A 12,426-nucleotide genomic window follows, 5' to 3' on the forward strand; every position below is an offset into this window, starting at 1 on the left:
TCTAAGATAGCTTCCTTCAACACAAGAGCATTTTAAATTGTTCCTGAATTATATTCCAAATATTAAGTTTTTCCATTCCTCTGCGTCAGAAGATACAGAAACCTGAAGTTTACCGGTTCACTTCAACCACTTACTCATGTCTTTGGTGCAACAAAGTATTATTTCAGTTATTGTGTATTAATAACCAAACTATTTATTTCGGTACCTGGTTTTCGTTTTGGTTAACACAAAACAATCCGTAAACTTGTTAAGATGTTTAAATACACATCAGTAATTTGCCTAAACTTCCCCATTTCCCAAAGCCTTGTGCTTAGTTTACTCCTTGTTGCACTAAATAAACTGCCTGATTCATAAAAAAATCCTGTCAGAAGCACCAAACTAAAAATACTGAGTTGTTTCTCCTCCCACTGCCTAACTTGTCAATTTTAGTAAATAGAGGTAATTTTTGTCTAATAGCAGGGGAGAAATCTTCACATATAAAGAACTAATATACAAATCCTTGTTGCTGCTCTATTTTCACTTGTAATCTCTAACAGTTTAAAAAGAAGAGAAAAGAAGGAAAGAGAGGAAGATGAGGAGAGGAAGAGAGAAGAAAAGACTCGCCAGTTCAACACATTACAAGCAGACTACTTGAAATGCATGACATAGTTAACAACTTCAGGAAAGAGTTATTTGTATCCCAAAGTGGACCTGCATAAAAAACATTTACACCTGTCCCCCTCTGTCATTGTTACCTGTCCCTTGGAAGAGCTGTCCAGGCAAGGCTATGGGACGTTCCTGCTGAAATCTGCTGAATTGCAACTCCATCTAAACCACTTACTTTCTTCGGTTTAGTAATGGGACCAGTAGAGTTTCCCTGACCACACTGTCCCATTGAATTGTTACCCCAAGCATAAACTTCATTATCTATAAACATAAATAAAGCAGAAAGAACACCCTGAGATACAATGGCTTTTGATCAAGAGGAAGATTATGCACTTTTACACCCTATTTTTTTTTACCATGAGAAAGTGCCAAACAGTGACTGTCACCAATCGAAATATCAACTATTCTTGTAGCAGCCAGTTCTTCAATAAGCTTCGGCCTGAGAGCAGTTGCCTCTGAGGAGCCACAACCAAGGCACGCACCGCAGCCCCACGCATAAACCTAGAGCAAACAAACCACAAAAATCAGCATGCCACATTAGCATTATTGGTGACCATAAACAAACAAAATACCAGAAAACCACTTGCACATTAAATTGCAATTACTCTTTCAACAAAACACGCACGGTACTTCCATGTCTCTAACGTACATTTCATACACTCTGCATTTCTTCCCCAAAACCACTCAGATCACTGCCCACAGAGCACATCAATGGGGAGGCTGTTGTAAGAAAAGAAATTGCTACAGTAAACTTCAGCGCTCCTAAACCACACTTTAAAAACCCATTGTCTTCGAATCACAGTGGGGTAAGGGTGAGGGGTCAGTTCAGCTCCATGCGCAGAAATGCTTGTTGTATTACATGTACATGCTTCATGCCAGAAAGGGCCTTCGTTTACCACCTAAACATTTATCTCCAAGCTCTCCTGAGATTCTTCAGATTAGTAATAAAGCCTTCAGATAACACTATCTTCTAAAATACACACACATTTTAAAAAACTATTATGTCACTTAAGCACCCAAGTCGGTTAATGCATTAAAAATTACAAGCATTTCACTGCTTTTTGCTTCCAGAACCCACTTTACCTCCTGACATCAATGTGGTTTTGAACTGGTTATGTTTATGAACCTAAAAATAATTCCTTTTCTGTGGCTAAGCAAGACTCTTCAAAAGCATACTTTTACATGGCTCTTTGGCACATTTTGAATTACTCCAGCGCATTAGGGTCTCAAGTGTTTTAGTCAACAGAGAACTTTACTGCTATTTAAGTACTAGTTGAATATTTTCTGCACAGTCCAAACAATAAATGCTGAAATAACAAACCCACACCATCTTCACGAACTTTGATCATTTGAGTGAAAACTTGACTTCGCCTACCTGCCCTGTTGATGTCAAGGCAAGTGAAGACTGGCTCCCAGCACAAACTTTTCGAATAAACATCCCTTGCAAGGCTTCTATAACTTTAGGTTTATATACTCTATTTGTATCACCATGACCAAGTTTGCCTGCAAAAGGAGGAAACACAAGTGGAAGGCATTTTCAATACATAGACTACGACAATCTGAAATACTCCAAAATAATTCTTTTTGGATTTCCAAAAATGTCAGAATGTATTTTTAAAACAAAAACACATTACAATATTTATAAAACCTATTCTCTTTCAATTGCACTAATTACAGACTTCAAGAAATATATAATTATAGTGTATTTAAATATTTAATATTAATTCCATAATACACTATTCATTCCTTGCTGTTTAATTACTAAAGCCTTTCGAAGCACTAAACCTATTTGTATTTGGCCAAAAAAGATTAAAAAATTTCTCTCTCCTACTTTATTAAGTGACTTGAAAAAAATCTCAACTTTTCTGCATTTTTTTCCTAGCAGCTGTGTGTATTTGTGTAAACATTGACATTTTCATTCCCTTATTCCTCTTTTAAATTTCTCTTGAAAACAGCCATTTTTCTGTACAACTTCACCATTTTCAATCAATGACCTCAATAACAAGGACTGTCACTAGACCATGTCAGTGCATTGACAAAAAACCACTCCTCAAACGGAAGAAGAAAAAACAAAATCAAATGTGAAATATATTACAAAGATAATTTCTAACTTTACAAAGAAAGCTTTACAAAGCTTATGCTTTGATTCATGCTGTTTTAGCTTTCCTACAACAATATTTTAGTACCACATTATCAATATCCAAAAGTCAAATTGTTGATAATTTACTGAAACAGAAGAGCAAATTGCAATACTTTGTGAAGATTAAGATGCCTGTTCTGTTAAAAACTGATTTTTCAACTGAAATTACAGAAAGAGGGAGACAGAGGAGTGGGACCAATTCTATATGCACTTGTCAGAGTTAGCTTTCGCATGAAATTCAAATTCCGACCCACTGCTGTTGACTACCAATTTGATTATGAGATTTCTGTAGTAAGCATTTTCCTCTCTACTCATACTAGGCTAGGAAGTAATTATACAGTAATTTTAATCTGAGTTTTAATTTTTATCTAGTAGCGTAACCCAATTTAGCAAAATATAGTAATATCAGGAAACAAACGATTCTGTGTTTGACAAAACATTTATTGGCAATGAGATGGAAGATGTTTCTTTAAGAGGCAGTTTAAATGCAACAGTTTCTAGTACATGAATACAGTTATTGCCATATCAAATAAGTGAGTTTATTTGAAAGTCATCAGCAAAGTATTTTTTTCAGAATTGTCTATGCACTCATCAAGCTTTCTGCTCTGTGAAACATTCTCATCCTTCTAAGAATATGGATTTTTACGTCTATAATCTTGCAGTTAACGTCAAATACTGTATTTAGATTTTACTAAAATCCTTTTCTTCAGCATCTACCAGATATCAAAGGAAAACCTCAAGGAACCACCAAACCTCAAGGAGTACTGAGGCTATGAGGTAGATGGAATAAGACAAAAATTACTACCAAAATGTTCGTTTTACCTACCATTATCTCCTCCTCCAAACGACCATACTGTTCTCCCATCTTTGGACAGAGCTATTGTGTGTGAACTGCCACAGGAAACCTCTCCTACATTGCTAATATCTTTTACTAAAGTTGGAATGTTGCGGCTGTTGCTGTCACCATGACCTAAGGAAAAAAGAAAAACATGCTTTCTTTTTGTGAACATTTAGTTTCTATTTATGGTTTGTAATTTCAGTAAGATTTTGCAAAACCCATATACATTGTAATTGTCACAAATTATCATTTCTGGCCACTTTTTGGAAAGACTTGCAGTAAAGTCTAGAAGAGAGCTGTAGTAAAGTTAATAAACATTTAATTTTTCAAAGACATACTCCAGAACACTTGTTCATACCTTACTGCCACTAAATCATAGGATTATTTTCCACCCAGTTTAAAACAAATAGAAAGAATTACTAGTACAACTGCCTTTAATACTAGCTGATTAGGCAGTTCTACTACCTAATACTAGGCAGCAGGTAGCCTGAGTAGCATGAGGAAGTTAAAATAAGAGCACACTCTTATTACTATCTATAAAAGCATACATACTGCACAAATAAAACCAGTAAACTAGTTAGCTTTAGACAGTCACAATTCTAACTGGCCCTTTGCAGGAGCCCAAGACATTACAGTATCACCTACTTCATAATAAGCATGAGTCACATGTCTAATAAACTACAGAAAATGTAGAAATACGGAAGAAAAACAGGGAACGGAGGGAAAATAATAATATTTGGTAACCATAACTGAGTAAATGGGAACAAGTTACTATGACCTAATTAAATGCCACTTTTCAGCTACAGACCAGAACTCAGCATTGCACATTTCAAGCTCCCCAAAGCACAGAAAAACCCCATGTTAACCTAAAACTCAACGAGAACATTTCCACAATTCCCCCCAAAGCCGTAGGTTAAACCTCTAACTCAGTGTTCTGTTCTTAACAGCAGGGATATGCTCAGCACTTCTACTGATTATCTCGACAAACTGTGACAGCTCAAGTCGTAAAACACTGTCCTCATCTTCTGCCGCTGTCAGTTACTTGCTTTCACCTCTCTGCCTGGCGATCACGACATTCAAAGTAAAGACAGCAGAAAGGAACTAAAGCCCAACTTGAAGCAATTTTCTGTGCAAAATCTGTTGGTTTAACCAAACCTGCTTGAGAAGGGCGGTTTTATAGTAGGCACACCAGCTGTACAGCAAAGATGATGAAAAGACAAGTGAACTTTTATCAAATAGGAATACTGTGTTTTTCATTTCAGTTAAATTTAACTTTTTAGACGTATTAAGGTAAAGTGACATTAACCCATTCTGGCAAACTTAATGTCAAGTATCCTTACTAGTATCACATTAGAATCAGACCCTTGGTATTATTAGCCAGTTATTCATGACTGTTCAGAGAACCATCCTACCATCACTAGACCATGTGTATCTAGACTTCCAGGTTTTTAAAGATAGCTACTTTTTACATCTAGAGTGGTAGCGGCAATCATACATAGAATCATAGAATCGTTAGGGCTGGAAGGGACCTTCAAAGGTCATCTAGTCCAACCCCCCTGCAAGGAACAGGGATATCTCCAACTAGATCAGGTTGCTCAGGGCCTCATCCAACCTGGCCTTGAACGTCTCCAGGGATGGAGCATCCACTACCTCTCTGGGCAACCTGTTCCAGTGTTCTACAACTCAGAATAAACAACTACAACATAGTCTCATGAATGAATAAAGATAGCTTTTCCTGAAAAGAAAAAATAAAAAAAATAGAATATTTGTAAAATTAATTGCATTAAATCTTTCAAGAGTCTGCTCTAGTTTTAATACACTCACCTATATACACACTCCTTTGTACATATGTGTGTATATTTACAGGGCACAATAAGAGAACAAGATGTATTGTATCATCATCAGACACAAGAATTCTTTCAAAAACATCTCATGAAATTTTAAAATTACCTAATCTTCCGAAGTCTCCTTCTCCCCACGTATACAGCTCTCCATCTTCTGTAACAGCAGCACTATGTCTGTATCCAGCTGATACACATACAACAACCTACGTTACAAGTAAAAATAAAAATCAAGGGGTTTTTGTTGTGGGGTTTTGGTTTTTTTTTTTTTTTTTTTTACACATTGTATAGGAAGCCTGAAAGCCTATGAAAGTCAAGTTTCAGAAGCAGTCTACATAAGTCAACTTGTTCACTCACATGGAGTAAGTACACACGTAATCTTTGCGATCTTCTCTACTTAGTATTTGGTAAGTGGAAATCAGTACACAGAGAGACGAGTTTATCTATAAAACTGATCATTTTTAATTTACCAAGCAAATTTAACATTATGATATCCCAGTCCTATGACAGCAAAAAGAAGCATCGGTGGATGTTTAAAACACTGGCCAAAACATAGGCAGATAGGGAAGAGAAGGCCTTGCAGGACGACACAAAGCCACTTTTCAAATGAAGCCACTAAAAAGTTGTATACCAAAAGTCCTAATGTTACAGTTAACAAAAGAAACCACCTCCTGGGACGTCACTGCAGTTCAGCAAAAGCATATGACCAAGTTTAACTCTTAAGATTACGAGAAGTTTTACTGACAATGCCATTGTCCAAATCACATGCCTAAAGGCAACCATAAGCTTTAGTGCTTTGCTGAAAGCAGCTCCAGCTTCAAAGAGAAGTTTAGATAAAAGACAGAGCTTTTCCATAAGATTTTCTATGTTTCGAATTTTACACATCACCACAACTGATCAGGACAAAAACAGGTGCTCTACTATACAAAACATACCTTTCCTTGCAGAGGACCCTGAATAAGTTTGGGATATTTCTGAGTTGAACTATTTCCATGTCCCAGTTTTCCATAGTCACCGTCACCCCAGCTGAAGACTTCCCCTTCTGTTGTAAATGCTAAAGTGTGACCATCAGATCCTTTTGAAGAAGACACTTTTTTAATAGACCTATGAGGCTCAAAAGTCAATTTTTTCAATGTGGACTGATTATTGGAGTCACCCAGTCCTAGCCTCCCATAGCTGCCTTTACCACAGGCTCTGACAGAACCATCCGTAGAAATAACAAAAGTACAATATTGTCCAGCTTCAATCTAGAAAAAAAGGTTAGAATAGTAAAAAAGAAAGATTAGATAAATGTAAAATTCACATATAGGTGTAGAAGTCTGTATTTTTAAACAAAACGTCAGGTTTCTTTACATAACTTTTTCATATAACACAAGCTAAAGGATGTAAATAGTAAATACTCTATTTTATTTATTTGCATCTCTTCTACAGACTACAGAACTTGAGGCTGCCTTCAGATCTCCAAAACTTATGGATGAAAATGGACAGTATTTGAAGATATCTTAATTTCTGAAGATTAAAAAGACAAAAGAACAGGTTGACAAAGCACTGTAGGTTTTGCTTAATTTTAACCAGTACCAAGTGGCAACATTACTTAAATATGCCAAATGCTAAAAATCCACTACTATTTGAGACTACGCATTTTAATTACACAAACACCAAAAAAGAAAAGATTAAAAGTTTTTAAGAAAGTAAGAACTTGCCTCTATCAGAAAGTCAGCACACCTGAAGAATGACCTAATAGCAAACTAACTAACCCCGCAATAATTTCTTATAAGGATCTTAACACAACATAAGTGCAAAGCAGGTTCAAATCTGAAGCTTAAAGACAAGTCCACATCACAAAATGGCACAATGCAGGTGGTGGACTGCATGGTGACAGCCCTGTGGCTGTGAATTAACTTCATATAGAAGAAATCCTACAAAGATCGCCAATGAAGGCAGAAGAAAAAAATTGTTTATTGCAGTGGGAAAACACATAAACATGTTGTATGAGTGTATACAGCACTATTTAAAGAGTAACTCATGCATTCAGATCACTCATTCCACTCTTGTGTATTAGTGTTTTGTTTAATCAAAGTTTTTTGAATGCACAAACTTGCTTTATGATGCCTGGTCCTGCAGTCCGTTGGCATACAAAATCTATCAGTGACGTCAGCAGAAACAATTTCACAAAATGTACCGAAATTGTCTAGTGACCAAAAAAACGCTTTTACTTGAGTCAACACTGCAAAGCCAATATAGTAGCAGAAAAGCAAACTATTCTATTCTGTGTCACGCATCAACAGAAGTGCTCGGTGGCAACTGCAGAATCTGACTGAGAGCAGAAAGAGCATACTGTATATTTATTTACAGAAAGCTATTTAAGGTTGCTGTGCCAGCAGTTAGCCTGGTTTGGACTTTTAAACTAGGCAACCTTGGCATGAAAACCACCAACGGAAAAGAATTCTCAATCTAACGGATTGAGTAGTTAAGATATCTTTTAAACAACAGTAAAAAAAAACACCACACCAAAAAAAAACACAAACCAAAACAAAAAACCAGAAACAACTACAGGCAAGCAAATTCGTCTCTGCAACTGCACTTCATAGCAAATTAGATAATTCAATTGTTCATGTTACATGGGTATTGATTTGTGTGTGCCATTAAAAAAGAAACAGAATGTTTTTCCAGGCATCAGTTAAAGTAGTGAGACACTTTCAGTAAAATAACTTGTGTGATTCACTACAACTTGACACTCAGAAATAAAGTACCATTTTCCAATTTCATACTATAACTATGAAGCTGTTAAATGTTACATAATGTACCACTACAAATGTCACTCACGGTCTGTGCATCAGAAAAACTTGGAGCAAGCTTGGGTTGAAGTATTTTCTCTTGAGTTCCTTCTACTAGTTGATGACTGCTGTTACTCCCCCAAACGTACACTTCACAGGTCTCAGAAACAATGGGAGCATCACCCGTTTGAATGCTGTCAGGGCTGGCACATGTCCTTGAGTAGTCTGATGCCATTCGACAAACCTATTAAAATGAGAGATTTATTGCACAGTATCATTTTCATTTATTTCCACAGTTACGATATTTAATGCAACTTTAATTTCCCCTCAATGCGATTCTCTGCCTAAAACACAAATCATCCATCATCATACAACCAGCTTGCCCAAATTACTTCGTTTCTCTACATCTTAGTTTTTCACCTTTTTTGCCTTCTTCTTCTACTCCAGAATAACTCAGTAGAGACTGGACCACATGCACACACCAATCAGATGTGTGAGGAAGAAATAAACTACAATTATCTTGAAGTCAAGGTTTGTTTCAAGACATACCTCTTCAAACAAACACAGGGCTGCCTCGTAGAGAGAACATAAGCCATCAGATGTTCTAGTTGGCTCTCTCCATTGACTTCGGTCAGCAGATGATCCCTGCAATTTTTAAATGCTGTTATTATGAGAAAAATACTTCCGTAAGGCAACAGTGCACCAGTACAAAATACGTTAGAGATTTGTTCTTACAGTTAAGCAAAATTCAAAGCTTTCTATAAGCATAGATAAATTACTTTTCTCCCCTGAGCTGTGACATCTGCATACACCTCAGGATAACAAAACTGTGACAAGTGCTAGCTAAACATTCTTACTTATTAACTTTTGTAAAAATATCTGGGTTTAGAGCTAATTTCTCCTAATACTGTTTTGTTCTGAAATGCATGCCACTTGTGTTTAGTTTAAAGGGATTATTATTTCATTTATAAATGACTAATTATCATTATTTTTGTGTTTATGTATCTTCCACCTTTTGGTCTCCAATTTTATATCTACTCCAAAACCAATAACAAATAAAGCTGCCCATCAGGACATTCAGTCCAATTCACATCCTGCCACTGCCATGCTCTTCTCATGGTCTCTACTCTTCGCATTTTTTAGCTTTTAAAATTTATGTTTATTAGCCAGCATTATAAGGAAAGAAAAGAAGGACCACTTCAGGGAAAAAGTCCTTCCCTGTTTCGGTCTACGCATATGAGGCAGAAGCTTGCCACAGCTTCTGATTGCATATTATGCAATAATTTTGTAACTTTAAAACGACTATTCGTCTAGGACCAGAAGTTGGCACTCAACATACAAAGCAGTGTGCCACACATCCAAACCATTTAGCTCATTTTCTTATCACGTTACTTTCTGAGCAATAGCAAAAAGGCTACACATCTCTAATCTCACTGATTCTCCAAAGATGTATAAGCAGAGGTCCAGGATAATTAGAGCACAGGAATGTCCAATATGAATAATTTTAAACAGGAACAGGCATACTGCAAAACTTTAAATTCTAAGCAAATTCAGCAAAGTAAGCCTTAAAAACAATTCCATACTTTCTAACTTATAATGTACAACGCAAGTGGATCAAGTATGTCCTTGATTCTTTTCCTGAAGTTAGAGCGTAATGCTCTAAAGTGACAACACAGGGATTGCTTTGCAGTTTCATCTCTTTACCTACAAGGAAATGGGTGGGCAGCGAGGAAGAGAAAAAGACGGTGGGTAACAAACAAAATACTGGCAAAAATATTTAAAAAAAAAAAAACAAAAACCCACACACCTTTTTTAATATATTAAGCAATTTATCCAGCAAACTGGCATTCAGCACTGCGAAACAAGAATGCAACAATATTTGCAATGTAGAAAAATCAAAGCTGGTATACCTACCAAAGATCGTCGCATCTGTGTTAATATACTCATAAAGCAATCAAAGCTGATCATCCCTTCTGGACTTTGCAGTAACTTGTTTTTTTCCATGGTGTTTACTACAGCTGAGGCACCTAAAGCCATTTCGATCCATTCAAGAAGGTATCGCAAGGAACCTCGCTGGGCAGCCAAACCAAGAAGCAATTCACAAGCTAATCTACGACCTAACATGTCTGCCCCAGAGTTTGGAATTGTCACTCCTTTAAGAAACGTTGTGACTTGTGATAAACAGTCCAACCCCATTGGTGGAATCTTGCTTTCATTGGCTAAAGATAAAGGTGGTAGAGAGCTCACAACTTCTATTGCAGTATGGATAACATCATTGCAAAGACTAAGGCCAGGTCCTGACGCAGGCATCATCCAACTTTGTCTTAGCAGTGCAAACAACAAGCTCAATCCAGTCCGAACCCCCATTTCTATGAGCGCATCTGTACTTGACCTGGGACGTTCACTGACAGAATGCACGTCTGTTGATCCGGAACTGCTTTCTGGTGAATGCTGCTGCTGCTTCACCTTACCCTTATCATGGTATTTATTAGAAAGTGCATAGAAGACACGCTGCAACACAAGGAGACGTTTTCGAAGTGCTCCAGCAAACGGAGAGTCTGAGCATACCATCTTCGCCAGTGCCAGCTGGCTGCTAAGAAGGGCATCCAAGTAGTGGTCCTGCTCATCACTAGATAGAGATTCCCGCTCAAAATCTGGTAACTGAGGTCCTTTGAGGCACAGAACCTGCTGGGGCAATGGCACTACTTCTTTATTGCTGACTAATTTCGCGTACAAGATAGAAACTCCCTCCCTTGTTGCAATAGATTCACTATCTTCTGTGATCCAGGAGCTGTTCAGATGTTCAAGCCATTTCAGCTTCACAGGTGGGACCATAGCTGCCATGCTGGTTTATTCCTTTGCCATTAGACCTGAAGATTAAAAAAAAACTGTAAATAGATGTGTGATATTATCTACAGAACTTAATATTCTCAGCAGGAAAAATTCTAATAATCCTTTAAGAAAACAAGTAGCAAAACATTAATCACGAAGAATTACCAAAGTTCCCCCATTTTGCCCATATAAGTGCTGCGACCTGGAATTCAGATCAAATACTAACAGATCAGTTCAGGAGTAGTATAAAAAAGACATTTTGCAGATGAATTTTTATCTTCATTTTAAACAAATAAATACATGTGTATGTGCAACTTCCTTAACATGATGTAAGACTTTTAGTATGTTTGCATTTGCTAAATCCATATGCACAAAAATTCACACAAAGTAGATATAATTCTGCTAAGTTTCAATGAAAATACAATCGATATTCCCTAGAAAAAAAATAATATTCTCTTTACAGGCATCAAAACTGAGGACAAAGACTTCAAAAAATGCACAAGATCATACACAACAGTGTAAAAGAGACAGACTACCAGTGTAAACCTTCATTTTACAATAAATGAGACCAGTAATTCAGGCCTCATAGCTAAGAGCTCAACCTGTCAAACACATTTTTAAACCCTGCAGTCACAAGCCACTCTTTCCCCTTTCTAAGGTAAGCTAGGGATCTCCTTAAAATCCATGTCAGAATGTTAAACTGCAACCAGACAGATGGCTTAACTGCGAGACTGGTACATTGTGTAGATTCTATTCGTTCAGGGAATAGGCTCTTCGGAGCCAAATACACATTACAACTATTCTGAGTAAATTTACGGTATCATAAACTACATATTACATTATATTAATCTATTGTATAATATATGACTTCGAAAGTATTCTGAGAAGAGAAAATCTAATAAGGAAACAACACTGGTTTACGAGGAAAGTTCAAACTGGTTGTCAAATCAACTTGAAAGTTTACAATATTCTTTCAAATCAAAGACATCGACTAATTTGAGAGATGTCTTTTTGCTGACAATCTGAGAAAAAAAACCCCAACGCATTATGAATCATGACGTGGATTCAAACTCAATGAAACATTATGATGAAATTGCTACAAAATTCCTGGGAATCCTATGGTTTAAATGGGATTGCTCATCACATACCACAAAGCTTCTTTTGGATAGCACAGGCCCCTGGAATACATCTCTCTCCTGACTTCTGCACTGCCTGAACTCAAGTTAACTTATTTAGCTGAACAGAAAGATCCCTCTTCCCCTATGTTATTTCCCTAAGAGATGCTGTAGCGCCTGAGTTCTACACAGGTGGTCTAAAACCTCAGTTACAAAATCCATGTGTGAAACTTGAATG

General features: G+C 36.8%; 1 protein-coding gene across 7 annotated transcripts in view; it reads right to left on the bottom strand.

The window, feature by feature from the left end:
* The window catches only part of HERC1 (HECT and RLD domain containing E3 ubiquitin protein ligase family member 1), a 105,967-nt gene that overhangs the window by 74,169 nt on the left and 19,372 nt on the right, over positions 1-12,426 (bottom strand). For all 7 annotated transcript variants that reach the window (XM_086620400.1, XM_086620396.1, XM_086620399.1 and 4 more), the window contains exons 2-10: positions 10,156-11,111; positions 8,791-8,886; positions 8,291-8,485; positions 6,400-6,711; positions 5,574-5,670; positions 3,612-3,755; positions 2,021-2,148; positions 1,002-1,146; positions 735-906 (exon numbers count right to left, since the gene is read on the bottom strand). In XM_086620400.1, the coding sequence (XP_086476526.1) occupies positions 735-906; positions 1,002-1,146; positions 2,021-2,148; positions 3,612-3,755; positions 5,574-5,670; positions 6,400-6,711; positions 8,291-8,485; positions 8,791-8,886; positions 10,156-11,085 (2,219 nt within the window). In that variant the 5' untranslated portion in view covers positions 11,086-11,111. The remainder of the gene's footprint in view (positions 1-734; positions 907-1,001; positions 1,147-2,020; positions 2,149-3,611; positions 3,756-5,573; positions 5,671-6,399; positions 6,712-8,290; positions 8,486-8,790; positions 8,887-10,155; positions 11,112-12,426) is intronic.

The sequence above is a fragment of the Tauraco erythrolophus genome, chromosome 14 (genome assembly GCF_009769465.1).
Source record: "Tauraco erythrolophus isolate bTauEry1 chromosome 14, bTauEry1.pri, whole genome shotgun sequence".
Classification (NCBI taxonomy): Eukaryota; Metazoa; Chordata; class Aves; order Musophagiformes; family Musophagidae; genus Tauraco; species Tauraco erythrolophus.